Source organism: Suillus clintonianus, assembly GCF_016758775.1.
Source record: "Suillus clintonianus strain FC179 chromosome Unknown DEU56scaffold_44, whole genome shotgun sequence".
Classification (NCBI taxonomy): domain Eukaryota; kingdom Fungi; phylum Basidiomycota; class Agaricomycetes; order Boletales; family Suillaceae; genus Suillus; species Suillus clintonianus.
The window spans coordinates 222126-245408 of record NW_024539268.1 but is presented as its reverse complement, the minus strand read 5'-3'; the positions used below and the strand labels follow the sequence as shown (position 1 = coordinate 245408).

The 23283-nt window shown below is 50.0% G+C and overlaps 11 protein-coding genes across 11 annotated transcripts; 4 read left to right on the top strand and 7 right to left on the bottom strand.

The window, feature by feature from the left end:
• The first annotated feature begins 28 nt into the window (after positions 1 to 28).
• DEU56DRAFT_809051 (uncharacterized protein) lies at positions 29 to 733 on the top strand. Its single transcript, XM_041353457.1, has 3 exons — positions 29 to 162; positions 222 to 269; positions 335 to 733. Exons 1-3 carry the CDS (start codon positions 50 to 52, stop codon positions 612 to 614), a joined length of 441 nt encoding a protein of 146 aa, XP_041207591.1. The 5' UTR covers positions 29 to 49; the 3' UTR covers positions 615 to 733.
• Positions 734 to 3521: 2788 nt separating this feature from the next.
• Positions 3522 to 6015, top strand: DEU56DRAFT_809046 (uncharacterized protein). The gene is made up of 11 exons (XM_041353456.1): positions 3522 to 3831; positions 3886 to 3936; positions 3996 to 4339; positions 4389 to 4508; positions 4576 to 4659; positions 4711 to 4746; positions 4795 to 4815; positions 4866 to 5113; positions 5169 to 5185; positions 5241 to 5385; positions 5439 to 6015. Exons 1-11 carry the CDS (start codon positions 3752 to 3754, stop codon positions 5739 to 5741), a joined length of 1449 nt encoding a protein of 482 aa, XP_041207590.1. The 5' UTR covers positions 3522 to 3751; the 3' UTR covers positions 5742 to 6015.
• A 139-nt stretch (positions 6016 to 6154) lies between these two features.
• On the bottom strand, positions 6155 to 10984 carry DEU56DRAFT_809042 (uncharacterized protein). The gene is made up of 8 exons (XM_041353455.1): positions 10226 to 10984; positions 9817 to 10176; positions 9704 to 9757; positions 9569 to 9652; positions 9412 to 9516; positions 6865 to 9356; positions 6445 to 6807; positions 6155 to 6383 (listed from the first exon to the last, which is right to left on the bottom strand). Exons 1-8 carry the CDS (start codon positions 10932 to 10934, stop codon positions 6285 to 6287), a joined length of 4266 nt encoding a protein of 1421 aa, XP_041207589.1. The 5' UTR covers positions 10935 to 10984; the 3' UTR covers positions 6155 to 6284.
• Positions 10985 to 11111: 127 nt separating this feature from the next.
• Positions 11112 to 13514, bottom strand: DEU56DRAFT_809041 (enolase C-terminal domain-like protein). Its single transcript, XM_041353454.1, has 11 exons — positions 13271 to 13514; positions 13166 to 13211; positions 13007 to 13109; positions 12756 to 12871; positions 12512 to 12632; positions 12327 to 12454; positions 12237 to 12271; positions 11891 to 12188; positions 11609 to 11830; positions 11481 to 11546; positions 11112 to 11431 (listed from the first exon to the last, which is right to left on the bottom strand). Exons 1-11 carry the CDS (start codon positions 13302 to 13304, stop codon positions 11191 to 11193), a joined length of 1410 nt encoding a protein of 469 aa, XP_041207588.1. The 5' UTR covers positions 13305 to 13514; the 3' UTR covers positions 11112 to 11190.
• A 269-nt stretch (positions 13515 to 13783) lies between these two features.
• On the bottom strand, positions 13784 to 14360 carry DEU56DRAFT_405891 (uncharacterized protein). The gene has a single exon (XM_041346070.1). The coding sequence runs from the start codon at positions 14260 to 14262 to the stop codon at positions 13867 to 13869; it is 396 nt and encodes a 131-aa protein (XP_041207587.1). The 5' UTR covers positions 14263 to 14360; the 3' UTR covers positions 13784 to 13866.
• On the bottom strand, positions 14001 to 15339 carry DEU56DRAFT_809033 (NAC domain-containing protein). Its single transcript, XM_041353453.1, has 4 exons — positions 15130 to 15339; positions 14856 to 15032; positions 14109 to 14751; positions 14001 to 14038 (listed from the first exon to the last, which is right to left on the bottom strand). The coding sequence occupies exons 1-3, from the start codon at positions 15182 to 15184 to the stop codon at positions 14459 to 14461; spliced, it is 525 nt and encodes a 174-aa protein (XP_041207586.1). The 5' UTR covers positions 15185 to 15339; the 3' UTR covers positions 14001 to 14038; positions 14109 to 14458.
• Positions 15340 to 15651: 312 nt separating this feature from the next.
• DEU56DRAFT_809030 (acyl-CoA N-acyltransferase) lies at positions 15652 to 16611 on the top strand. The gene is made up of 3 exons (XM_041353452.1): positions 15652 to 16045; positions 16101 to 16133; positions 16219 to 16611. The coding sequence occupies exons 1-3, from the start codon at positions 15734 to 15736 to the stop codon at positions 16354 to 16356; spliced, it is 483 nt and encodes a 160-aa protein (XP_041207585.1). The 5' UTR covers positions 15652 to 15733; the 3' UTR covers positions 16357 to 16611.
• DEU56DRAFT_405888 (uncharacterized protein) lies at positions 16331 to 17528 on the bottom strand. Its single transcript, XM_041346069.1, has 5 exons — positions 17378 to 17528; positions 17245 to 17303; positions 16971 to 17168; positions 16673 to 16786; positions 16331 to 16609 (listed from the first exon to the last, which is right to left on the bottom strand). The coding sequence occupies exons 1-5, from the start codon at positions 17409 to 17411 to the stop codon at positions 16580 to 16582; spliced, it is 435 nt and encodes a 144-aa protein (XP_041207584.1). The 5' UTR covers positions 17412 to 17528; the 3' UTR covers positions 16331 to 16579.
• Positions 17529 to 17804: 276 nt separating this feature from the next.
• DEU56DRAFT_720496 (uncharacterized protein) lies at positions 17805 to 18167 on the top strand (the record flags this gene model as incomplete). The annotated part of the gene is made up of 1 exon (XM_041347682.1): positions 17805 to 18167. A coding segment is annotated over one exon (363 nt), but the record flags the coding sequence as incomplete, so codon positions are not given.
• A 375-nt stretch (positions 18168 to 18542) lies between these two features.
• On the bottom strand, positions 18543 to 20823 carry DEU56DRAFT_406389 (cytochrome P450). The gene is made up of 7 exons (XM_041346073.1): positions 20337 to 20823; positions 20183 to 20281; positions 20025 to 20127; positions 19876 to 19964; positions 19529 to 19822; positions 19034 to 19478; positions 18543 to 18979 (listed from the first exon to the last, which is right to left on the bottom strand). The coding sequence occupies exons 1-7, from the start codon at positions 20601 to 20603 to the stop codon at positions 18768 to 18770; spliced, it is 1509 nt and encodes a 502-aa protein (XP_041207582.1). The 5' UTR covers positions 20604 to 20823; the 3' UTR covers positions 18543 to 18767.
• A 363-nt stretch (positions 20824 to 21186) lies between these two features.
• On the bottom strand, positions 21187 to 22946 carry DEU56DRAFT_406085 (hemolysin-III related-domain-containing protein). The gene is made up of 7 exons (XM_041346071.1): positions 22596 to 22946; positions 22479 to 22522; positions 22162 to 22421; positions 22059 to 22101; positions 21906 to 22007; positions 21639 to 21846; positions 21187 to 21570 (listed from the first exon to the last, which is right to left on the bottom strand). The coding sequence occupies exons 1-7, from the start codon at positions 22760 to 22762 to the stop codon at positions 21396 to 21398; spliced, it is 999 nt and encodes a 332-aa protein (XP_041207581.1). The 5' UTR covers positions 22763 to 22946; the 3' UTR covers positions 21187 to 21395.
• Positions 22947 to 23283: the final 337 nt, after the last annotated feature.

The following is a 23283-nucleotide window of genomic DNA, read 5'->3' as shown; positions in this document are numbered from 1 at the left end:
CTTTTTTGGCCCTTCGACGATGTGTTGGAATAAAGCTACTTTACACACGATGCTGCGTCTCGTGCACCATCTCCTACTGACTTCGCTGAACTGTAGCCACAGCACGATTGCTGGGCCGGCCGGCCCCGACGGCCCGAAGTCTCTGTATGCTTATGATGTCACGTAAGCGCAAGTGTAACCCAACCGCGCGCATAGCATTTCATCGTCCTGCTTTCTTTTAGCTTTCTTTGGTCGTCAAGCTATACAGACAGGCCATATGTCCTTATCTTGTCAGTTATTGTCGCCTTATATCTCTCTGTACATGCTGGTCTTCCAGTATTTACGTGATTGCCAGGTCTTGCCCTGAACACATCACACCGTTACCCTTCCGCGCAGTCCGACTACCCTGCGCCACCTCTCATCCATCAGTGGAGCATCACTCGATGACTGAATGTGCCTATGAACGTGCCCCTCCTCATGGATGCCTATTTGACGTTTCTTACTACAGTATTTGCTCACCACGGGCTTTCTTGCATCGTTATCGTTATGGACTGCTTTTATCCGGGAGGCTTTTCGGCCTCGTTGGTCAACGCTGTAGGACGCTTATTGTGCAAGCTTCCGCCGTTTTACTCTAAGACCATCTTTCAGTGGTGGGTCAAGTACACAAGCGCCGTACCTGACACATGCTGTATACCCAATGTAACCTCATAGGTCAAATGTACGCAAACATGTCTCACTCCCTGTTCGCCCCCGGCAATTTGAGCGCTGTTGTTAGCGATGTGTTTCATACCAGATGCCTCGGACAGCTAGCTTGTCGTAAAGTCTTCAGGGGCGACCCTCGCCAATTGTGCATTCCTGATCACACTGCGGTGACTGCCAGTGGAGACAGCCTATCGGTCCCCAGCGATTTGCACGTTCCTGCAGGGCGACACTCTCAGTGCCTGCTCTCACCAGGTTCTACTGTTGTTCCGTCAAGCTCAAATTTCGTTTCTCTACATATATCTATCACATCATTACCTATGTTATTACCAACGAAAGCCGTGATACTTATGATGACGGTCAGGAACGATCCTGCATTTTGTAGTGCATTTCTTCGCTAATCAATAATACTATTCGATGAGAGAGCTGCGCAACACATCATGACGGGGTGGACAAAAATTAGCTCCGAGCCGGCCGCGCGTTCTTATACGATTTGGACTAGCCAAACACTTTTGCGATTCTCGCCTATTCATCCAAGTCTGCCTAGCTTTATAGTACATAAATTGCCCACCCTCGCGTTGAGCCTGGCTACATGCTACAACAGTACGTACGTCGGTTATCGGAGGCGCTTGTGCAATACAGCAATGTGGATGCGCAATTTTGATGCCCAGTTGGACTCATATGATTCATGTCCACCCGCAGGCGCGCGTGAATTCATCAGCCCTAGATCGTATTCACAGCTGTACCATATATGAGTAAGTGGCAAGTCACTTTAAGATTTTCGATCAAGGTCCCCGGACATATGGATCTAGTAAGTTGACAGATAACAGTTGTATTTGTGTCCGTCCATCAAGTAGGGCGCCGTGGCCCAGTGATCAATAGAAGTCCTCTTGCCATTCTGGAGCGCTAAACCGCAGCCAAGGTTCAAGCGCCTGATGGACTCTGAGCAAATTTCCAATCATCTGTTCCATATTTCGTGGTTCATACATACAGCATCATAGGATTCTTGATCACACCACACTAAGTAACTTCGAGGAATTGAAATCGTATTGCTTATCTCTCTGCGCTTTCTCGCGGATGTGGCTGATATTCCACGCTCTCTACTTAGCGGCGTATCGTTTAGCATCGACCTGGCGAGGAGCAACAGTTGTTTTCCTAATATATTGGTCCTATCAAACGGCAGCTCTGATAAAATAAAAACAGCGTACTTCGGAGGGTTGGTTTGGCTGTTAGACTGGCTCTGATTATTCTGCGGCTGATTTCTGGACGCTTCCATTCGGCGGACGGTTTGGAGGGATACAGACCTCGGATCAGCAGGGCCTCGGGTACTGAACCTGGGTGTGTGTGTCACTTGATCGTACACTGCAGCAGAAATTTAAAAAAATTAAATTACCTAGAACCCTGAGCGGGCTCGTCTTTAACATCTTCTGGGGGGAATTCTCCTTCTGAATCTTCCTCGTTTGATTCATCATGAAGTTCCGCAACGTTCTCATCGTGTTTCCTGTATCGTCATGAGATCTTGCATATCTATCATGATAAGTACGAGTCACTTGCTGGTGATGGGCAGAGGGTGTTCCATAAGGAGCGTCTTCTACGCGATTGGCCATGTTAGCTTACAGTTATGTTGTCGTGCAGCGGAGGAAGCAGTTAGGGCGAGGGGAATCGAGTCGAATTGAAAGCCGAATAGTGGACAGGGAAGCGTGAGCAATCTGAGGGATGTGTATATGTGGCTGGAGTGGCTGGAGCTAATTTTGCATCAGTACATAAGTAACACTAGCCATGAGAATAAGCGCTGGATCCTGATAACGCAAGCGCCATTGTCCATAGCATGCTGCTGGGTTGAACTTGATTGGCCAAACCGACAGTAAGTGCCAAATTGTATTGACTTATTGCGTTGATCGTTTGACCTACTCAAGGTGGACACCTAGTCTTGAGGAAATCATCAGAAGTATCACTTATCTGGGCGCTAGGGGTGGCAGACCGAGTCATGGATCATACGGGCGCCATTTGCGAGCGAAACGCCCGACCAACTAGCCACTGGTCTAATTCTATCTATGGATAGTACACGGAAGTTCTGGTGGCAGGAAATGATTTGAAGTTTATACTGGTCAGGGACAACAACTTGCCATTGTAAATTATGAGGGCACTGACAGTTGCGTTCAAGGTTTAATACTAGCCTCGGGCTGGCTGCATGGCACGCTAATAACAGCCACGCATACCAGCAGGCGCGTTCACTAAGCTCCTGTGGCGGTCCATGCCGCATCCGAAATCTGCAGGAGGAGTCACGGAAACACACAGTATGCACGTTCTCCTTTCGAGTCAAGGAAGAAGACGTACTGGCGAAGTCATAATGACTATCCTCTGTGAATTATCACAGCCTGATAATGATTCTGGAAGATATCTCTGGCAATGGTGTTGTGAAGCATTACAGCTGGGTTGGCCATGGTGAGCTTTGACTGCTGGCAGCGCTTGAGGCCAATGCCAGTGCAACAGCCATGCCCTAATAGAAGGAGAATGGTCAGAGTCCTTTCTGGAGTTCATTGTGGGCCACATGGTGTGTGACTCGTGCATTGTTAATTGCTATTGTTCAACTGCGGTGGCATGCAGTTGACACGAAGAAAGCCACAGTCACAGTCCGACTCGCCAAACTGCGAGTTGCCTGTCTATGGCACTTGAGTCTGGTAGATTCACTGTGACCATTGAAGTACTGGCACGACCAAGTTGAAGACGATAATGATGATGATGAATTTGGAGCCTTATAATCCGAATCAGAAGTTTCAAAACGCTTATTCTAAAACGCCCGGCGCTCAGGCTGCCGAGCTGGCGGAGTACAGACATACACAGTGATAACACTCGATTACGCCACTGGTTGGCCCACACTGCGGCACAGGATGTGATCTCTGGCCAGTTAAAGACAGGTCGCGGAGCCCGTCCATCATTATTTCAATTCCACTGAACCTACGTACTACAACTTAAACGCCACTTCCAGACTTCTTTTCCCTCTTCCACCCCAGTTTATCGAGCATTGGCAGTACTGAACTTCAACTTGCTTCATTACACTACCGTAAACAATATGACATCTCCACTTAGCCTGGTCAATGACCTTAGGCCTACGACTTCGACGGCTACCAGACGGTATGAGAAGTTGTCCTGGTAGGTCCTTGCAAACCATCCTGTGTTGTATTCATTCATTCATTCTCCATCGAGGGTGGATGCATACCACACTACAACTGCACCTGGCTTGCGACTTCGTACCAGGTAACTCACTTACTGGCGACTGACTTGCGGGCTTAAACTAATCATGACTAACGTTCCAGCACCAAGCCCAAGTGGCTCTCCTTCACACATCCGGAAGGCCAAATATATTTTCACATGCAACGTGGCAATTTCTCAGTTGTCACGGAGGAGAACATGTTAGATAATGAAAAGGACAAGTTGGTGTCCGGCTATCTGGCACTAATCGAAAAGAGGATCCTCGAATACGGCATCGTATTGCCACAAACATGCGAGCTCTTCGTCGAACTTTGGTTTAACGAATCTCCACAAACGTCTACATGTGCATATTATTTCGTAGATCATCATAGCCGTTGCCTCTTCTGGCTCGAGCCTACATCATCGGAGCTGCTCGACATGGGCATGTTGGTGTCTGACTCACACTTGGGTGTGTGTTCAGTTTTTCTTTACAATGACAGTTGGTTGAGATTTAACAGATACTGCATTGGAAAGACTCTACTGGGTGCATGTCGAGTTTTTCCCGATGCACGTCTGTGGACAGATGGCGCCACTCATTGTGGACAACTTGATCAGCGTCATATGTCACGGCATGACAGGTATATCACGCTCTTCTTTGTGGAGACTTTGCCTTTCTCATTTCCGTATGACGTGACACGCGTTTAGATCGTATGACCTCGCGCACCTCAACATTCCCATATACAGAGGAAAAGTGCGGTCAGCTTCTCCAGGCGTTATCCTTTCGACGAGGTATGGAAACAATTGTTGCAAAAAGAGTTCACAACCTCACCATTATCCAAGGCCAACCCTTGGACGGCCATACACTATGTTTTGTCGGTGAGAAATCTGACGCACACATGTTATGTCAATCTGACACGTTTTAAGCTCGCCTTTGGGGTGCAATCAGTCAGTTGTGAAGATACTATGATTTCTTCCTGGTACTGACCGACTGAAAGATAATCAACGATTCATGACGTACTATGGACAAGAAAATGCACAATTGGACAGATTGCATCCACCGATGCCAGAAGACATAGTCGATCGTCCTGGGATGCGTGCACTGGCAAATCTGGCGTTGTGGGGAATCCCTAACCACCACTACTCAAAGCTTCATGACCTGTTCGTTCACGACCAGGTATATGTTGATCAATGGCAGGCTTTCATGACTGCATGTATGTCGGAATGGAGAGGATTGCTTTTGTGGGTACGTCATTCGTCTCATGCAATATATTGATTGCAATAGCTGAGCTGGCGTTCAGGAATTTTCGGTGCTGATGTCAGTTTATTCTCGGGGGGTTTGGTCGTTTGCGATATTGATGATAATCTCACAGTGCCAGCATTCTCATCTCGATGCTACCGCGCGCTTCATTATCATCTGCTATGGCACCAATTCTTGCAGCATCCTCAAGCATCTTGTCGGGATCAATCCTGCTTTTGAGACACCATGGCTTCGAAGATGCAACTGCCTCGTTTGCTGTTCGCATTTCTTCCCTCATTGGTCGATACAATTTGATTCACCCTCCTTCTAGGCTCGCTTCCTCCGCACAGCAAAATTGTCTAATTGGGGCTTTTTGCCTTTATCTATTGTCTACAGCATGCCAAAAGCATTGTACTTATGGAGTCTCGGACTGATGGTTGCTCAGTTCGTATTCTGGGTTTCCCGCGTAGTTGGCGTAGTTTGGGCATCAGGTGGAGCTTGCTTCCTAGCACTGATGGGCTATGGCATCCTCTATATCACATCTACGGAGGATGATCACCCCGATCCCATAGCCACTATGTGGGAAACCTTCCAGAGCGGTTCCGCGGAAGCCGATGTAATTCTGCCAGTATAAATCCAACCTAAATATTCTTTTCCGTAAATATTTAGTAGAATATCGCTACATAGAACGGTTCACAAGACTGTACTTCTGGTGCGAGTTACGCATACACTTCTCATAGGGGGTTTCCACTACGGGTCTGCTGTGTACACTAATTGTTTAAACGTCTAAACGTTTAAACATCTGTGGCCTCAGTACCCCTTACCCTGTTACAATATTCCCCAGTACAGCCCTGACAGGGCATAGCGTCTTAACAGTTTACCTTGTTTGTTGCGGTATAGAAATACAGAATCTCTCTCTCTCTCTCTCTGGCCTCAGTAAGCTGACATCTGCCCGACAAAACAACCCACACCATAAAGGACGTCGAAGAGAAATTCATTTACCATAGTGCCAAATGTTCTTTCCCAGTGTTCGTATCACGCTCGCCGAGCATTTGAAGAAACTTCAAATATTAGATATGTAGACATTATTGTCGATTGCAAAATAGCTAGCATATCCCAAAAATACGCGCCAAAAAACTGAAAACGAAAGCAAGGAATAAATTATTCGAACCACAACTCACACCTCATTCCGCAATATCAAACTAAAGCACGGCTCGCAAAACGGCTTATTTTCGCGCAAAAAGAACGATGGATCTTCAAAAGGGTTCTTGCAGCCCTGGAGACGCAATACAGTGATGAGCTCGGCATCCAAAAGGCGAAAACGAAAAACCACGTACCTCGCATACGAAACACTCCCAACACCATTTGCCTCCCAAAGCCTCAACAGCGCGCATTCCATCCCTAATCGACTTCTTGCAACCCTTGCATTTTGGCATACGCAGACGGACGTGGCACGCCTCGCAGTATGGGTGGCCCTTGTATACCGTGAAACCAACGTCATCGTCAAGATCGAACTCGCCATCACCCGTGACCGTCAAACCGCCATTCCCGGAAGACGGCGGGAGGAACGGGTCCCCGCACTCCGCACAAAAAAAGTGCTGCTCGTGATACGTCCGCTTTCCCAGCGCCTCATCGTCAAGCGTGATGAACCGCTCGTCAATAATCGCCGTTTTGCAGTGATAGCAACGAGGCGCAAAGTTCTGCGTGACATTGTAATTAAAATCGTTAGAAAACAAAGAGGTGTTGGGATAACAAACCTCGTGGTAATCAAGATGGCAATACGGTTTTCCCTCGTGCTCGAAGCTCGAGACATGCTCAAGGAGCTCATTGCACGCGGAGCAACAGAAACACCCTGGATGCCAGCGTTGTCCCATCGCGCTGACAATGCGTCCAATAATAGGACCGCCACACCCTGCGCATGAGAGCCCGTTCCCACGCATACCGCTCAGCACTCCTGATATTTTACCTGCACTCTGCGCATTGAACACATTGTTTTGTCCTCCTCCACCTCTTGGTCCAGTTTGGCCTGGAGGCGGTGGGAGACGTTTCTTCTCCTGGGATGGCGCTGACGTGTGCCATGAGGTAGGCTGCCTTGGAGAGGAACTGGGAATAGACACAGATATCTTGGGTGTAGATGGTGATGATACGGATGTTTGTCGAGTGGACGGTGAGGATACAGAAGACTGTGGAGGGGAAGGTGGTGATCCCGACACAGCTATACGAGGTGAAGATGAGCCTGACACGGCGATACGCGGTGGCGTTGACGCATTAACAGTCACACGCGGCGGCGTCGAACTAGTAACAGCCACCCTCGGCGGCGTAGCACGCGAACCCGTCACTCTCGGCGGCGTAGCGCTTGAAACAGCAATCCTTGGCGGCGACTCATGCGTCTTGCTCGACGGTACCGCGGCGCCACCACCATTATCACTGTCCTGATCAAAGTCAACATGCCCACCAGGGAGAGAGATAACCGGCGCGCCCACATCCGCACGTCTACCCTCATCATTCGTACGCCCCCCTGCACTCCTGGACGCCGGCGTACGATGCCACTTCGGCACATCCTGCCCACCTACAAAGTCCATCTCCAATACGGAGAACTGGGTCGAGGAGCGCTTCGCGAAACGGATGGGTGAGGGCGAACGCTCGTCCCCGTCATCCTCATTGCAATAACCATAGTCCTGGTCCTTGTTTGTGCGGCCTCTGGATGCAGAACGTCCACCTACGCGCGCCCCAAAGTCGGAAGGGGAAGGCGAGCGAGACGCATTAGGCGAAGGCAGACCCACACGCTCACGGAGCGGCGAAACAGGCGGCTCGTCGTCAAGGTCGTATGTGGATACGTATGCACGCTGTTTTTGGCGCTGACGCTCCATGATGTGTGAATTTGATGTGGTCGGATGAGAGGGGAACGAAGATGGGAATGCGCTGGGAGGGAACGCGTTCCGTGCGCTCGAGCTGCTAAGGTAGGCTAGCTTCGGCGGGGAGGTCGAAGAGGGTAGCGTTGGCGATGCATACGCATTGGATGATTTTTGTGGCGAATTGGGACGTGAATTTTGATTTTGTGACCCAAACGGGCCTTTTCCACCGCTCGCTTTTCGTGGGGAGGGGTATACAGGCGCCCCTCCTGCCTCGGCGCGTGCGAGTGTAGAGTTGGGGGGTGTCGGTAGGGGTGACTTTGATGGTGATGTAGGGCGCGAAAACCCAGATGTATGGAACACAGAATTCTTGACCGGAGATGCGGGCCGCGCGAAAGCGGATCGTGTAGGGGAGCTATTTGCGTCACCACCAGACCCAGAGGCATTAAACTCAGGTGAAAAAGGTGAGGTCCCAGCAGGCGATAGCGGTGCGCGGGGAAGCGGCGGGATGTTATGTGGCCACTGACTGCGCGTGGGTGAGGGTTCACGTATGGGGGATTGCTCGAGTGCAGGCGACTTGCTTCGGTGCTCCTGCTCACGCACTAAGCTTCGACTCCTGCCTGATACCCGTCTCTCCACTGGGGAGGATGCAAAAGGATGCCTTTGGAGTCCCTCAATCACAGACTTGCCACGCTGCAAACATGGGCGTTTGGACAGGTTGTCGAGTTCTTGTTCCCTTGACGACGGCACGTGCTGCAGTAGCGGGTGGCTTCCGAGGTCGAAGCTCGGCGAAGACGAGCGCGAACTTTGCATCGAACTGTGCATCGAGGGTTGCCTGCTTAGGTCGTTTTGCGTGTGCGAGGGTGACTGAGAAGGAGATAATCCGAGTGCGGCCATGCGCAGTGTGAGCGATTGCGGTTCGTTGTCCTGGATATCGTTGGGTGACTGAGATGGGGGAGTCGGGAGAGTCGCCGCGCGAGTCGGGCGCGTCCGAGTCCATTGTCTTTCCCGAATATGGGCTTGGGGTTGGGATGGTTGAGAAGGATGAGTGCGCCGAGGGAGGTCGTGGATGCCGTATTGTGGGGACACGTTGCCCGGTTCTCCCGGACTACGTATATCGCGTTCCCTATGAGCCTCCTTCTGCTCGTTATACCTACTGCGCTGCTGTCTATGGTCTCCCTTTCTATTACCATACTCTCTTTCTTCTTGGCGTCCATCAATTTTTTTATCATACTCATCACCCACGTCGCTTGGGTTGGACTCATCATCAGTGGTCGCAGCCGTCCGCGTATGCATCGAATGCATCGTCGAAGACGATAAACGAGAGAACTCTGTGAGCGTGGATGAGGTAGAGGGTGCGTTGCTTATCATACGTGCCATCTGTGAAACAGAGCTCGCTGCAATAACCAAGACAATCAGGAACATGCGGTGATCAACATCATTCATCAGTACCTGGTACTGGTGGCGATCTTGAACTGCCAGAGATAGGCGGGGGACGGGGTGACATAACTGGTGGAGAGCGAAAGCCATCTGGTATAGGTGGACCACGTGAACTCCCTTTCAGATGTGAAATTGATGAATGGTCAAGCACTAAAAAATAAATAGATACCTGGCTCTGGAGGCCAACGCGAACTGCCTGGAACTGGTTGGCTCTGCGAGGAACCTGGGATGGCCGGAGGAGAACGTGAGCTCCCTGAAAATAGTGATTAATGCTGAATATCGCACGTATTTTAATTACTATTACCTGGAACAGGCGGCGAGCGCGAACTACCCGGTTGGGGCGGACTACGTGAACTGCCTATGAATAAAATACCCCATGACTCTGACTGTGGTATTTTTAATAATTGGAAGACGGACCTGGAAGTGGGGGTACCGGTGGGGATCTATTGCCAATAGATGGCAAGGGACGGCGGCCGACCGATGTTTGTGTTTGGGCGCGGTGAATGACTGTCTGGGCACGATCTATGCCACTTGTGGGATCCCGCTCCGGGCTTACCGAACGGGCAAAGGGATAGTTGTTTGAAGTCGCAGGGGCGGGGAAACTGTTAGTAGCACCAAGGGTTGATGGGACAGCCGAGCCGGACACCGTGCTCCTGCGCTCCATGAATGGCCCCACACGAGAGGACGACTCATTGGGCTGTGGTGGTGGCCCTGGTCCTGGCAGGTCACGTTTCCAGTGAGGGGTGAATTTGGCCGGGGCAGAAGAGAGTGGAAGAGCTGTGCGTATGTGAGAAAAGAGGTCAAGTAAGGAGAAAAACACACGCACCTCGCACATCTATTAGTGGAGCGACATGGGGGTAGCTAGATGCTGGACCCGGGCCGCTGTAATTATGGGATGGCGTATGACGAAAACTTGCAGATGGTGGTGTATTTGGGTAGGCTGATGATGGGGGGTGATTTGAGAAAGCAGATGATTGTGCGGCGCTGGAGGAAGGAGCTGGACTAGAAAAGCTGGAGGCACCACTTGAAGCAGAAAAGGGGGAGAAACTAGCTGCGCTGGTTTGGGAGCTTACGGCACTGTTTAGACCTGGTTCTGCTGGATTGTGCTCTAACTGAGCACGAAGATCCAAGCTTGCATGTTTAGTTGACTTGGCACCTGGGTTAGGCAGCGGGCGTCTGGTGTGATTATTAATGTTGGTGCTCTCGAGGGATGCAGCATGTGCGAGGATGGCAGGACGTGAAGGGGCCGGGGCCGGGATAGGTGCCGGACGTGACGGAGCGGGGGTCTGAGCGGCACGTGCAGGTGGTGGGAGGGATTCTGGGCGTGACTTTGGGGTTGGAAGGGGGCGTCGGGTTGGGGCAGGGTTCGGGAAAGATGTCGGTGGTGGACGGGGTTGCTGGTGCGAGTGCGGGTATCTCAACTGGGGTATCTGGATCTGCGTCGGGTGTTGGATCGGGTATCCTGGTCGGGGTGATATGGATCTGAAACCTTGAGATTGTGGTGGTGGATCTCGTGGTGCCGCTGTATATGCCATCCTCCAACCACTGCTCAAGGTGTTCAGTGGTACACCTTACCGCGTGTCCCAGTGCAAGGCTGTCCATACATCGCTTAACCATCGCGTACATCATATGCACAAATACACACAAATAAACTTAGCGTGCCAAAAAGTTCCTCACAAATTGGGCTGGAACGAGTTCTCACGTAGCAGCTAGCTGGAACATCGAAAATGAAGCATGTCTTACATATCCTACATGATTGTTATACAAGAGTCCGACAACCTATACTTACCATTAAGTGCTTAGAACTTTACCACCCCTCGTACCGACCCAGTAAGACCCATTCGGCCACTCAAACTCGGCAATGCTCTCTTTATACATCTCGATACTATACCCTTCCTTTGGGTTACTCGGAATATTGTACCTCCCCCGGTTGTTCATGGTACACCGGTAGGGAAAGTGTTCATGCAAGTGGTCCGCGAATTCCAATACATTTCGTTCCATCGTCCCGGAAATGGCGACGTAGTCAATCACGCTTAACCTAGGTCAGAGACACTGCTTTCAGCAAAGGGATCGACACAGACCTGAGATGAATAACATATTCGCACAATCCAACGCCACCGGCATGTGGACAAACAGGGACGCCAAACCTCCGAACATGGATTTTCAGCATGTTGTCCGAATGAAAAAGTGAAAGTTTCCTCGTGCTCACTTTGCAGCCATCAGCAACACGCTCAGCACCTCACTGACACCTGCGAGTCTGCAGGAGTCGATCTGGCATACATCGATCGCTTCGGCCTGGAACAATTGCTTAAACACCATACGGTTATGTGCATGTTCCCCGGTCGCAACTCCGATCCCGTACGGTTTGAGTGCCCGCCTGATCGCAGCGTGGCCGAGAGCATCGTCGGGCGCTGTAGGCTCTTCGATAAACCTGATAGTAGAGGATCAAGGGTAAGTTCTCATAATTGGAATGAAAATGAATAGTACAGACCAAGGTTTGATTTCCGCCAATCCAGCCACATACTCTATTGCTTGTGGGACATCCCAAACCTGGTTTGCATCGATCATCAATACAGCACCAGTTGGACCCGCGTTCTTCCCAGCCAGATCTGGGCCTGAAGGATCCTTGAATCCAGACGGGTAATTTGCGGGGTCGTCGATGATAGAACGGATCATCTTGCCCCTGCGCAAGTCATCCTTGAGGTCGGTGCCTACTTTCATCTTGAAGTGGTTGAAACCATTTGCAAGGGCCTCCTTGGTGAGACGGGACACTTTCTCATCTGAATATCCTGCAGAACTACTCAGCAAATCAGCAAAATCAATAGGGTCCTGCTCACCAAGCCAGCCCGCTGATGTGATATATGCTGGATACCTGCGCTTGTTGTGTAAGATGTCGATAATTGAGACATACACCGACAAACCCTTACCCAACTTCGGTCACAAGGGCTTCCCTTTCACGCTTTCCAGCCTCTTTGGCCTTAAGCATCGCAAGTGCCTCTTCGCGTGTTAACACATCCGTGATATAACGGAAGGCAGTTGCGTTTACGAGCTCTTCCTGTGCATATGTTTGTGTGAATTTCAACTGGACAACCGTAAAATAAATGCCACGAACAGGAGTCATATCCACAATCAATTTCCAGAGGGGTTTGCCTCTCGCACGAGCAAACATGTCCCACAAGGCGTTATTCACTGCAGCGGTTGCAAGGTGAATTACGCCCTTCTCTGGACCAATCCTTTATAAAACAGATTCTCAGTATGACCACAGATACGAAGGTAACATAAAATGGATCAGAAAGAAGCAACTATGCCATACGTGACAGCCTAGCATCGATTCAGCGGAACGTTCGAGCACTCACCATCGCAGCTGCGAGTCGGAGCACATCCAGTCCCAAGCTTTTCCCATATTTTCAAAAAAGCTCTCGGGATCCCGTCCAACCAATCGTCCAGCAAGTTCCCGGATCGCATGGCAAACCTATCGCGCGAGGCAGGCAATGATCAGTAACATATCCAACAGGACAGAAAGCAATACAACGATAACTAGATCATCTATCAAAACTTGTGGCGAAGATGTATGTACATGTCAAAGAGCTGATTCCTGTTCACTCACAATGTCGGTACCACGACCAATGGTAAACGTCATTCCATGACCGATAAGCCCACCGTCGGTGTATATGGTAACATATGCTGAACTATAATCGCAATCTGTATTCCTGAGGCACGTGCGATGTAGAAGAACATCTGAATCACGACATAGGCATCGGCTCACATCGCATCAGTGCCATCACCCGTCAAGGATGTGGGAAATCGAATATCTATCATCGACGGCAAACAAGATGTGAGCGATAGCGGCATATACACAGGGGAAGCTCACCATGCGTTTCGAAATGTGTGATTCTGGTCGTCATCGTAAGAGTGTGTCGTGTTTAGGGACGAAGTTGGTATGAGCGACAGAAATGAAAGCGGACGATGCGGCGCCTAACTCTACCTGTATTTATGGAGCCTTGTGGATGGTACTGAGATGCTCCACCGGTGCGAATATTGACCCTGGATGACCAGGTGATGATAGACACATGCAGGGAAACATCACAAGACAATGATAATAAACTTGGTCAATATATGTGCCGCCACTGCCAGCCTGCCAGTGGGTAAACAAGTCGCACCCCGAACTTGCATTCTCGGCCCGCCGGTCCGCACGACGCAGTCTGTACTATCCCGAACCCCTTCACTCACTTTACATTACTTTCAAGGGGCGGATTGGGCCTTGATCTGTCTCTAGTTCTACTCAGACTGGCCCTGCTCTCAGTCTAGGACTTTGCCCTCGACAGGAATGAGGGCAGTCGGTCCCAAATCCAATGAAGGCTTCCGTTTGAAGCTGGTGAGACCTAACTCCACCCCCATCAAGTGTATTATTTACCGATTTCTTTGCATGACAGTTGGCGTTTGTCGTTTCCATTATGATGAGTAAAATCAGCGGTCAACACTTGTTACCGTCACAGAATGGGATTTATTGGCCTCCCAGGCGTGTCGGTGGCCTTCAATTATAATTATCATCACCACAACCGCTGTCAAAGCCTCAGAAGCCCGTATGTAAATCGAGTGCATGCTTTGACCAAGTTTGAAGACTCTTGCCATCTGGGATCTGAGCTTGACTTGAGCTGCCAGTACATGTGAAGGTAGTGGCCGAATAGCTGAACACGAGATCGACTGACCTGCTGTCGACACGTCACCGGAATACGTACTTTGTGAATATGTCTGTGACAAGACCATACCAGTTAACAACGCCAGCATGCAGTAATGTGCGATCGCATGGGAGTAGGAACTACAGAGCACAAAGATGAGATAAAGACATAAAATGAGCGACATATCGGGGTAAGATCAGTGAAGGTTTTTGTCGGCACAAGGCGTGAATGGAAATTGATGGTAAGGCAAAGGAGCTGGCAGTTACCCGGATATACGTCCGTCATTTTATTCCAACTCTCCCCACTACCCATCGAATTAGCTCTCAGCACCGATTTGACAAACATTCTCCTCCAAACTTTGCACCACGCAGCCTGTGCACTCAGTTCACATCCTCGAGGGTGTCTTTCTTCTCTTCGGCTGCAGCCTGCTCGCCCTCAACATCAAAGTTCTCGACGAGATCAGGCACATCATCATCATCATCATCAGCGGCACCGGCGTTGGATGGCCTCTGTTGTCCCTGCTGGATGGCCTGGTATGATTCCGCAAGTTTACGGAGCGATGCCAGCGAGTCAGGGCCGAGTTGGTTCAAGATACCAGGGACGAGCTCAGTCAGCTCCTTGACGTGGCCAGTTCCGTAGATCGCAAACGTGTTGGCGGAGACCGCGGCATGTACTACACAAGGCAAGGAGAAAAACTCAAATTAACACGGATCTTATCTGACGGGACGCCGAGCGCGAGCTTATCTACTCGCAAGCGACGTAGAAATTCGTACACACCTTTTGGGGCCGTGAAATGCAGCACGTTTCCATCTTCCCTGAACATATTAACCTCCTCTACACCAGGAATAGGCTGCACATTGAGTTTCTTGAGGGCGCCTTGAAGTTTTTTGTCATCTTGTGCGGCAGAGGGCTTAGTCTTCCGGACAATTTTCCGGCGCATGGTCCCTTTACCACCTGCAACGCGTCATCATGTTAGCCTTGAGTACACATATGCCAAGAAGGAAGAAGGAATGGAAGCTGCTAATTCCGCGGTTTGAAGGAAAATACTCACCGATCCTGTTGGCTGCAGCCTGCGCCTGAAGTTTGGCCAATTTTGCTTGATCCATGATGTTTTGCGGCGAGGGTTCACGATACCCTTGGTGATGCGACGGCGGTGAAAAGTTGCAGACTAAGGTTTACGCATAAACATGTGTACACAAACGCTAGTACCGCGGTCCTGAGTTTGTACCACAAATCTGTACGTATTTGGGCACTTTCACCCTGACACACGTTTGGAGGGGGATTCCCCAAGGTAATCAACGATACAACCCTAACTTATCCTTGGAATTAACATCAACTCCGTTGGAAAGCTTTTGGAAGTACCAGATACCCAGAGATGACTATTACATTTCATATCCGTCCGGCTACAGTAGATGACGTGGTGAGCACATAACGCATTGTTGATGAGCTCCGTTGTCAGAGCTGATAAGATCAATGACTCAGGATGCCATGCTTAAGTTGGTTCTAGATCTTGTAGGTAATCGCCTCGCCTCAAGGATCTTCATGTGCTGCAACTTCCCACTATTTATCTAGGCGACATATGAAAACGAACCCGAGTCCGCAAGGGCTACCCCTGCTCTGGTAGGTCCTTCAACACGTCGCGGAGTCATACTCACATGCCGGCAAAGTTTCGAGAAAACATATTCGAAAAGGAATATGCACACACCCTCCTCGCGTTTGATGGAACGCCCGAGGCACCCGGAATAGCATTGGGCATGGCACTATATTTCTTCAATTTCTCAACATGGACCGGCAAGCCTGGCCTCTTCGTGCGTCCAAAATTTGATTTAACTACGCCCCACCGCGACGCTGCCTATTTGCTAATATTTCACGTACAGCTTGAGGACCTGTATGTATCCCCGGATGCGAGAAATCAGGGTGTTGGCAAAGCCCTTTTCGCGGAGCTGGGTAAGGTAGCACAGGAGAAGGTAACATCACACGCTTCTTTCCGAGGACCTTACTGATGCAGCCTCTGGCAACAAGGACTGCGCACGCCTTGATTGGTCGGTACTCAAGGCAAGTCACACTTAGCTGGATCGTGGCCACCAGTGTTCCGCCGGATTAACGTGTCTTGGTACTTTTGTATCATTCTTTCATACAGTGGAACACTCCATCGATCGCATTCTATGAGAAAGCTTTGGAGGCCAAACCAATGGAAGAATGGATGGGTATGCGGCTGGAGGAACAGGGGATCGAGAATTTGAAGAAGCTTGCCGACCACACGGCCCGAAAGACTTGAGAAACAGGGTCTTCTGTATCCTGGTCAAGCACTGACATAGGCACCGTTGCGCAATGCGATGTCAGGGTGTCCCTGTGACGCACGAACACCAAAAGACTATCGGGCCTCGGGCACAATGGATGCGCAATACAAGTGGTAAATGAGTCATATATTAATCCGACGGCACACAAGGCGCACGAGTGCAGGGCCAGTAAATTGAGAGCACGACTTTGTGTGATGTAAGCTACACCCCGTCGTAACTAGCCCCACCAGCCTGACAAGATGAATGTGTGAGGCCGATGATATCTCCCGCTCTATATTTTATTAGACCGCTCACCTTCCGCAGCTTCACCACAATCGGATCCTCCTTTAAATCGTCCTTTTCCCGAGCGGGAACCTCAATAGAGTAGACACGCAACACCTGCTTGACATCGGCTGCATGGACGGAGATCTGCGAGACCATACAGCAAAGAGTCGTGTCAGAACTAAGTACTAAATCATCGCTGTCATCGAATCGCCGCTGAAAGGCAATGCAGGCGCAGGCCGCCGCCACCGCGTGTGTTTTTTAAAGTTGGAAAAAGCACGGTATTCCATATACGCCGCAGCACACGTAAAGAAACAGACTAGGGACTGACCTTGGCCTTTCGCATCACTTTGCACCCAGGACCGATCCACACTACTAGAATGAATTTCTCCCGTTGAGATTCCTTGTCATTGGAGAAGGTGACGCGAACGTATGCGTAAGACGCTTTGGAATCGGCAAGTGCATCGCGTAACTCGGCGAGACCACCCGTTCCCGTCTGTGTGACTGTTAGCTTGTCAGAGCGGTCAGACTAAGCGTGTGATCATCGTTGGGAGGACCTAGACGCATCAAGATAATCAGACCCGTTTGGAAACATAAACTCTGACCTCGTAGTCGAGCAAAAGCCAGTTAGTCTCGGATTTGTCGGAACGAACATCCTGGTAAGCTGTAAGGATCAGCACCACGCTGCTGGTTAACCCAATTTCACTAAGCGATGGCGCTGTAACATCGCAGACTAACCTTCGTCGATTTTGGGATCGGATAGGTCGGCCATCGGGTATGATCAAGCGCGATAAATCGAATACAAATCTTTGCGGAAGGAAGGAGGGGAAGAGAACAGGCTAATACGATAAGCTGGGAACTGATGGATGGTGGCTTCCTTCCTAGGAGATGGATTGAAAGTCGAAGCACTCACGAAACCACTCGGCAAGTACCGTGACAAACCGCCTGCCAATTTCTAGGTTTGAACTTTGCACAACCTTGCTACATTTGCATCAACCGTGTAATCATGCAGGCCGTCCAGTCTACAATGAGGTTCAACTATTATCAGTTGACATCGCTACTTCGTACACCTTCACACCACGCGCAGTCATGGCTTCACAAAAGCTCGCTCTATAGATACTATTCCACTACCAATGAGCCAAAGAAAAGGGACTGGAGACTGGCTGGACACCCTGCGCCTCTATCCTTAACGGAAGATGCAGAGGGTGAAACCCTCGACTTGAGCGAAGATGAACCACCCCCGAGGCGACGGAACCGCGCGCCGACGGAAGACACACCAGAGGAGTGGAGGCGCCACCGTCTCGCCATAAAGGAGGCTTTTCCTCAGGGGTGGTCTCCTCCACGTAAATTATCTCGCGAAGCCATGGACGGTCTGCGTGCCATGCATATCTACGACAAGCGCACGTTTTCGACGCCGGTGCTTGCAGAGAAGTTCAAGATTAGCCCCGAGGCTGTCCGTCGCATCTTGCGGAGCAAGTGGGAGCCATCGAGAGAGCAACGAACTAGATTTGCAGAACGGGAGCGACGTTCGAGGGAGGAACGGAAGATGCAGAATAGGCTTGAAGAGAAGAAGCAGAACATGGAACTGATTTCTGAGGCTGCGAAGCCAGAGAAACCCAATCGGAGAGAGGAGCGGCCAAAAGGGATTAATTCGAAGGACAGGTTATACTTTGGTTGACAAAATTACCGGGATCGACGGATTGGCATTGCTCAATGTGCACGTCTCGTTCACGCCTGCACGTTTATCACAAAATCATCAGAGGACTACATGCAACAAGTCCGATGTGTCAAAGTTTTTACAAAGAGAAGGAGCATCGTATTGCTACATGGGGATTGTCATACAGGCATATTACTTCTATCTAACCTAGATTATTAAGTCACATATACGTCTAGATATCTAGCAAACGAAAGGTCGGGGAAAGGGAGCGACGACGGGTAACGAGGTACGTTATAAACATAGTATCGGAACCGGTACAGTTTTGAAATGAAGTATAAGGTAGATAATTTATGTGTCCAACGGGTCTGTGACGAGAACCTGTGGGTAATGTAGATCGAAAAAGGCCGAACACGATCAAAAGTTTGTTGGCAGAGTGAGAAGCATTGTCCAAAAAGTCAAGTCCAGCTTGGATCACAGTGAAAGCACGGATTTCTCATGTTTCAGATAACACGAGCCTTGTTCCGGTCGGCAGAGTAGGATATCGTTCCAGTTGGGTTGGGGGGGCGTGTCAAGTTGTTCGCCTTTCTTGTCGACAAGGGAGTACCGGAAGCCAAGTAGCATCATGGAAGTGACAAGCTTGAGCTCAAGTCTGGCTAAGCGCTGGCCAAGACAATGCGTCTTTCCTTTATCGAGAAATTAGGTTTGCCGACAGGCGCACAATCGACAATGTGGCTTACCTCCTCCCCATCCCACGTAACCGAACGGAACCGTCGCTTCCTCGCGGCTAGGATCAAACCTCCATGGATCAGGGTAGAGGTCCGGATTGAGATGAACGTCCGAGAAAGGATATACTACATATGCCCCTGATGGGATAGTCTTTCCGTCAATCGTCACATCAGGTCCAAGATTTCGGCGCATGGCGGTATGGGGCTGCGCAATCCTGAGAGTCTCGCGAATGAGAGAATCAAGAACGGGAGTCTCGGATTCCCAAGCCTCCAGTGGAATGGACGAAAGTTGTTGCGACAAAGAGTGGGAGACGTTAGGGGAAACGTAACGTGCCAGGAGCTGCTCCACTTCAGTGATTACTTCATCCTTCGACTCATGTTCACCAAGGTAAGTGATGAGCCACGAAGCTGTTGTTCCAGTTGCTCTCGCACCAGCAACTAGCAGACCCAAAATAAACTGTTGAAACGTTAGATGTCGGAACGCCCAAGCTCAACGGAAAAACGTACACCGACAATTACAAGCCTCTCGTCTTTTTCGTCAAGGAGCATCTGCAGAGTGTCAGGTTTGGATATTCCGCTACGCTCCCGTTCATCAATGGCCCGAACGATAATGTCGTAGATTTTTTTGGTCGCCCAGAGCTTCTTAAGCATGCTGGGCCCGGGTAGCCATGGAAGTAAGACAGTCGCAGGCGTTGTCCCACTGTCCAAGGTGTCGTAGAGTTCTTTGAGATGCGCTACTTGTGCAGAATCATCTGCTAACTCCTCGCAAGAGAGTGATCGTACAGTAATTTGGAATAAAAGCTGTAGTGCATACAGTCAGGTATTGCACGAGACTAACAAATCCAAAGACCAACTTCATAGATTTTTTCGAATGGGTCAAATGTTCCTGATGCCCCCCACGTTTCCATCACCCTTCGGCAATCCTCCAACATGGGTGCAATGACTAGTGATGATCATAAGATGAGGATGAGATAGAATAAATGAATGGATAAACGCAACGTACGACGACTAAGGTGCTCATTTCGCTGAACGAAGGAGAGACGCTTATGAATCTGTGCAATGCGCTTGGTCTGAAGGTTAGAAGTCACCCCTTTAACGACGGGGATCTAAATAGAGTCAGGATTGGTGAACATGACATCGATTACAGAGGGAGGTACTGACGGCTCCGGAAAGCATTTTAAATCCTTCAGTAAGGTCGAAGTGCTTGTTAGAGAAGAACGATTTCCGGGCTGACTCTCCGGAAACAACAATGACTGTTTCCTGCAATGATCACAGTGAGTTATCACTGAAGAAGATTTGCTACCACGGTGCTTACTCGGAGCAAGTTGAACTGGAAGAGGGATTGCCCAGTTTGGCGGAAACCATTGTTCAGGAACTCGAAGCGTCGGCGGAAGAATGGGGCAATGGCGAGGAGGTGAGAGCCAGGGAGAAATACTGGGGCGCCGTCAACAGCGCTATCTTTTTGGGAACCAATACCGAAGACAAGAAGAATAAAGAGAACAAGTAAAGCGAGGGCCACCTGGGCCTTCAGGCTAGAAAGAAGAAATGCGTCGGCAGCGGATTGTAGGCCGACCGTATACATGATACAAGCTGTCGGACGCGAAAGATAATACTTGAGGACGGCAGCGAAAACCAGCGTGATGGCGCGGCTTTATATGCCACCTCAAGTCCATGGCTCATCTTCCGTGCACATGCGAACCAACACGCTGCCTCACCATGTATGCACAATATGAGTGCCTTTCGGTGTTGATCTTGATCGACAGATCTTGGAATGGCAATTGGTCACGGTGAGAAAATTCGGTTCCGCAACCCAAGGGGCGGTGAATACGTAATCCAACCTTGCGTATGTACGTCTGCGCTGTCTGTCGGAGACGATGACGACGCTCTGCAGTGTAGCCTAACGTACTTTGTCTTGTACGTCCTGTCCATTATAGTGCAATTCCTTAACCATCATTGACCGCCAGAGATACTGCATCCGGCCCTGCATCGCAGCACTCTTCAATACCTAAAAAATAAATCTCGGCTGCCTCGAGGTCTTGGTGTGGCTTTGCACATACTCGTCATCATCCGTCGGACGCCGATGGAATAGAGCCTCGATCCCCATTCACAACAAAATCTATCTGTCGTCTAACCCCACGTCACCTTTGTAAACACATGTCGCGAGGACTCCCGCATCGCGGTCTCCGAAGGTATACACTCAACCTGTCAATTGAAATGAGGATGACCAAACTTCCATTATGCTTACGGATACACCCTGCAACGTGGATTTTGTCTCCGCGCTAATGACTCCGCCGGAGCCGTGAACCTGCTGGGCAAAGACCCGCCATTGAGGCATGTTCCGACAAATTTTTCCCAGGCTGCCCACAGCGCAACATCAGCATGTCACAATTTCCATCCGTCCAAGCCCAGAATGCCAGTGATCGAAGGCAGTCAATACACACATCCAGTGAGCCAGAGCGGCCAGGACCACACAGCAGTGAAATATTTGATGCGATGCGAAGAGCAAGTCGAATTTCCCTGGAGCCAGGCGCTCCGGTATGCGATTAGCGCTGCGCGGGGATGAACCATGCAGACGTCAGGCATATGTGTGGAGGGCGGGAAATGAGGTCCTACGCACTAAATCAACGCGCCCGTGATGTATAGGCCGCCTGATGCGAGCAGCCAACCAAAACCCATCTCGGAAAATAGCTTGGATGTTCCATGCGATACCAATAAGTGAGCCACCGGGACCACAGCAGACAATCCGAGACCAATGAAAACACCGGTTCGTGCACCTCGATGCGTTGGTTTTGCATATTCAGGGTTTAGAACGATATATGCCGCGCCTTAAAACGTGTATTGGTAAATGACTTGTAATGTACCGGTATCAATGAACAATACTGACCTGCACCAACTAGAGCGATGGAACATAGATAACAGGCTTGCAAGGCTGGTTCGCAGTAGAATCCATAGTACAGGCATGGTACAAAAGATCCGACGGTGAGGACTACAGAAGGATTCATCGAAATGAGACAGAAGTGGGGATACCTTCACTTACCGACGATCCCTGAATAATCCAGTGCATGGCATTGGGTCGAAACCTGTGATTAATTTCGAAACGTGAGTCAGATCGTGCAGTCGCAACTTTGAGAAGGGCTGACCTGTTCCGAATGGCAAGTGGCGGTGTGGAACATGGCACTCGCAGTGAGGCAGAACACGGCAGAGAGTAGAAAAATACTGAAGGCAGAGGTGTCCAGCCAAGTGGTAGTGCTATACGCCAAGATATATTGCCCGCGAAATGTCACCAGAATCCAGAGAAAAAGCACAGCACCAGCCAGATGGCTGAGGATGTTCACTGGAAGCTGCAATGAATCGCGTCTACTTAAGAGAACAAGAGACTTACCAGTTTCGTTATGGGGATCTGTTCAGAACAAAATCGATGAACGACAAAAAAAAGTGGCGACTCGAATGTTCTCACAACTGTAGATAGATGCAATGCAGCCTGACCAACAGTTTTGCACTCTAGTAGCACAACAATCAATCAATCATCCGCATTGCAACAAGGAGGGTTGTACCCGTCGATGACCAGTCTTACCGTCTGTAGCCCGTTAAAATGTACTCGTTATCCCTCTGCCATTCCGGTATTTCGTGCCAGGAAAGCGTCATCCGCTGCTTGTCGGGACCAATTTGCGCAAGTGGTTGTCCAGGTCCATTCTGGACCTGGTTGCTGAGGTCGCGCTTGCGTGTCTTGAGCTCAGACATAGTATAACAACGACTTCGGGTATCGAGCTTGAGAGCACAGTCGATGCAGGAAGTTGCAAGTGAAGTCCAACTGTGTGACAGGCAACAACATGACCCCGATTTACACTCGCCAGTCACATTTGATGCACGTGGAGAACAAAGTACAACTCTCGGCCACGGAGCGTCCTCACATGGAAACCAAGGATGTCATCGATGCCAGTACCGTCTCGATTTCGATGAACCCCAATTTACAGGCTGTAGCGGAGCGCTCATCATTCAAATCGACTTCGGCCATCGTCAGTCTTTGTTAATTATCCCCGAGTTTCGTCATCAAATCCATGACCATAAGGCTCTTGTTCTAGGATGGGAAACTCAGCATCAAGGCCGCTTCAACCTTTCTGGAACCTCTTAGGTTTGAACCTTCCTTTACTATAGAAGGAGAAGGCTCTTCTTCGCCAGTGGTGGCTGAGCGAGCGGCGAGCGCGCTGAGGCTTTTGGAGGGCATTAGATAGGGTTAGGGTTCCAAAGTCACCATATATGGC

Excerpts from the sequence above, each read along its gene's own strand:
- DEU56DRAFT_405891 (XM_041346070.1), bottom strand. The coding sequence starts at position 14,262 with ATGTCGCTCATTTTATGTCTTTATCTCATCTTTGTGCTCTGTAGTTCC.
- DEU56DRAFT_809041 (XM_041353454.1), bottom strand. The coding sequence starts at position 13,304 with ATGACGACCAGAATCACACATTTCGAAACGCATG. Across the intron at positions 12,633-12,755 it reads TCCGACTCGCAGCTGCGATG|GATTGGTCCAGAGAAGGGCG; the intron begins GTGAGTGCTCGA and ends TGTTTTATAAAG. Across the intron at positions 12,455-12,511 it reads TGATTGTGGATATGACTCCT|GAAGAGCTCGTAAACGCAAC; the intron begins GTTCGTGGCATT and ends ACATATGCACAG.
- DEU56DRAFT_406085 (XM_041346071.1), bottom strand. The coding sequence starts at position 22,762 with ATGTCTGAGCTCAAGACACGCAAGCGCGACCTCAGCAACCAGGTCCAG. Across the intron at positions 22,523-22,595 it reads ATTTTAACGGGCTACAGACG|AGTGCAAAACTGTTGGTCAG; the intron begins GTAAGACTGGTC and ends TTGTGCTACTAG. Across the intron at positions 21,847-21,905 it reads CATCGCTCTAGTTGGTGCAG|GCGCGGCATATATCGTTCTA; the intron begins GTCAGTATTGTT and ends ACACGTTTTAAG.
- DEU56DRAFT_809030 (XM_041353452.1), top strand. The coding sequence starts at position 15,734 with ATGCCGGCAAAGTTTCGAGAAAACATATTCGAAAAGGAATATGCACAC. Across the intron at positions 16,046-16,100 it reads GTAAGGTAGCACAGGAGAAG|GACTGCGCACGCCTTGATTG; the intron begins GTAACATCACAC and ends TCTGGCAACAAG. Across the intron at positions 16,134-16,218 it reads TTGATTGGTCGGTACTCAAG|TGGAACACTCCATCGATCGC; the intron begins GCAAGTCACACT and ends TCTTTCATACAG.
- DEU56DRAFT_809033 (XM_041353453.1), bottom strand. The coding sequence starts at position 15,184 with ATGGATCAAGCAAAATTGGCCAAACTTCAGGCGCAGGCTGCAGCCAAC. Across the intron at positions 15,033-15,129 it reads GGCTGCAGCCAACAGGATCG|GTGGTAAAGGGACCATGCGC; the intron begins GTGAGTATTTTC and ends GACGCGTTGCAG. Across the intron at positions 14,752-14,855 it reads GCATTTCACGGCCCCAAAAG|TACATGCCGCGGTCTCCGCC; the intron begins GTGTGTACGAAT and ends TGCCTTGTGTAG.
- DEU56DRAFT_406389 (XM_041346073.1), bottom strand. The coding sequence starts at position 20,603 with ATGTATACGGTCGGCCTACAATCCGCTGCCGACGCATTTCTTCTTTCT. Across the intron at positions 19,823-19,875 it reads CATTCGAAAAAATCTATGAA|CTTTTATTCCAAATTACTGT; the intron begins GTTGGTCTTTGG and ends TATGCACTACAG. Across the intron at positions 19,479-19,528 it reads AGAGGCTTGTAATTGTCGGT|TTTATTTTGGGTCTGCTAGT; the intron begins GTACGTTTTTCC and ends ACGTTTCAACAG.
- DEU56DRAFT_809042 (XM_041353455.1), bottom strand. The coding sequence starts at position 10,934 with ATGGCATATACAGCGGCACCACGAGATCCACCACCACAATCTCAAGGT. Across the intron at positions 10,177-10,225 it reads TCCACTAATAGATGTGCGAG|CTCTTCCACTCTCTTCTGCC; the intron begins GTGCGTGTGTTT and ends ACATACGCACAG. Across the intron at positions 6,808-6,864 it reads GCCATCTTGATTACCACGAG|AACTTTGCGCCTCGTTGCTA; the intron begins GTTTGTTATCCC and ends AATGTCACGCAG.
- DEU56DRAFT_809046 (XM_041353456.1), top strand. The coding sequence starts at position 3,752 with ATGACATCTCCACTTAGCCTGGTCAATGACCTTAGGCCTACGACTTCG. Across the intron at positions 3,937-3,995 it reads GGCTTGCGACTTCGTACCAG|CACCAAGCCCAAGTGGCTCT; the intron begins GTAACTCACTTA and ends CTAACGTTCCAG. Across the intron at positions 5,386-5,438 it reads ATGCAACTGCCTCGTTTGCT|GCTCGCTTCCTCCGCACAGC; the intron begins GTTCGCATTTCT and ends CCCTCCTTCTAG.
- DEU56DRAFT_809051 (XM_041353457.1), top strand. The coding sequence starts at position 50 with ATGCTGCGTCTCGTGCACCATCTCCTACTGACTTCGCTGAACTGTAGC. Across the intron at positions 163-221 it reads CTGTATGCTTATGATGTCAC|CTTTCTTTGGTCGTCAAGCT; the intron begins GTAAGCGCAAGT and ends GCTTTCTTTTAG. Across the intron at positions 270-334 it reads AGGCCATATGTCCTTATCTT|GTCTTGCCCTGAACACATCA; the intron begins GTCAGTTATTGT and ends CGTGATTGCCAG.
- DEU56DRAFT_405888 (XM_041346069.1), bottom strand. The coding sequence starts at position 17,411 with ATGGCCGACCTATCCGATCCCAAAATCGACGAAG. Across the intron at positions 17,304-17,377 it reads CGATCCCAAAATCGACGAAG|CTTACCAGGATGTTCGTTCC; the intron begins GTTAGTCTGCGA and ends TGATCCTTACAG. Across the intron at positions 16,610-16,672 it reads TTGTGGTGAAGCTGCGGAAG|GCTGGTGGGGCTAGTTACGA; the intron begins GTGAGCGGTCTA and ends TCATCTTGTCAG.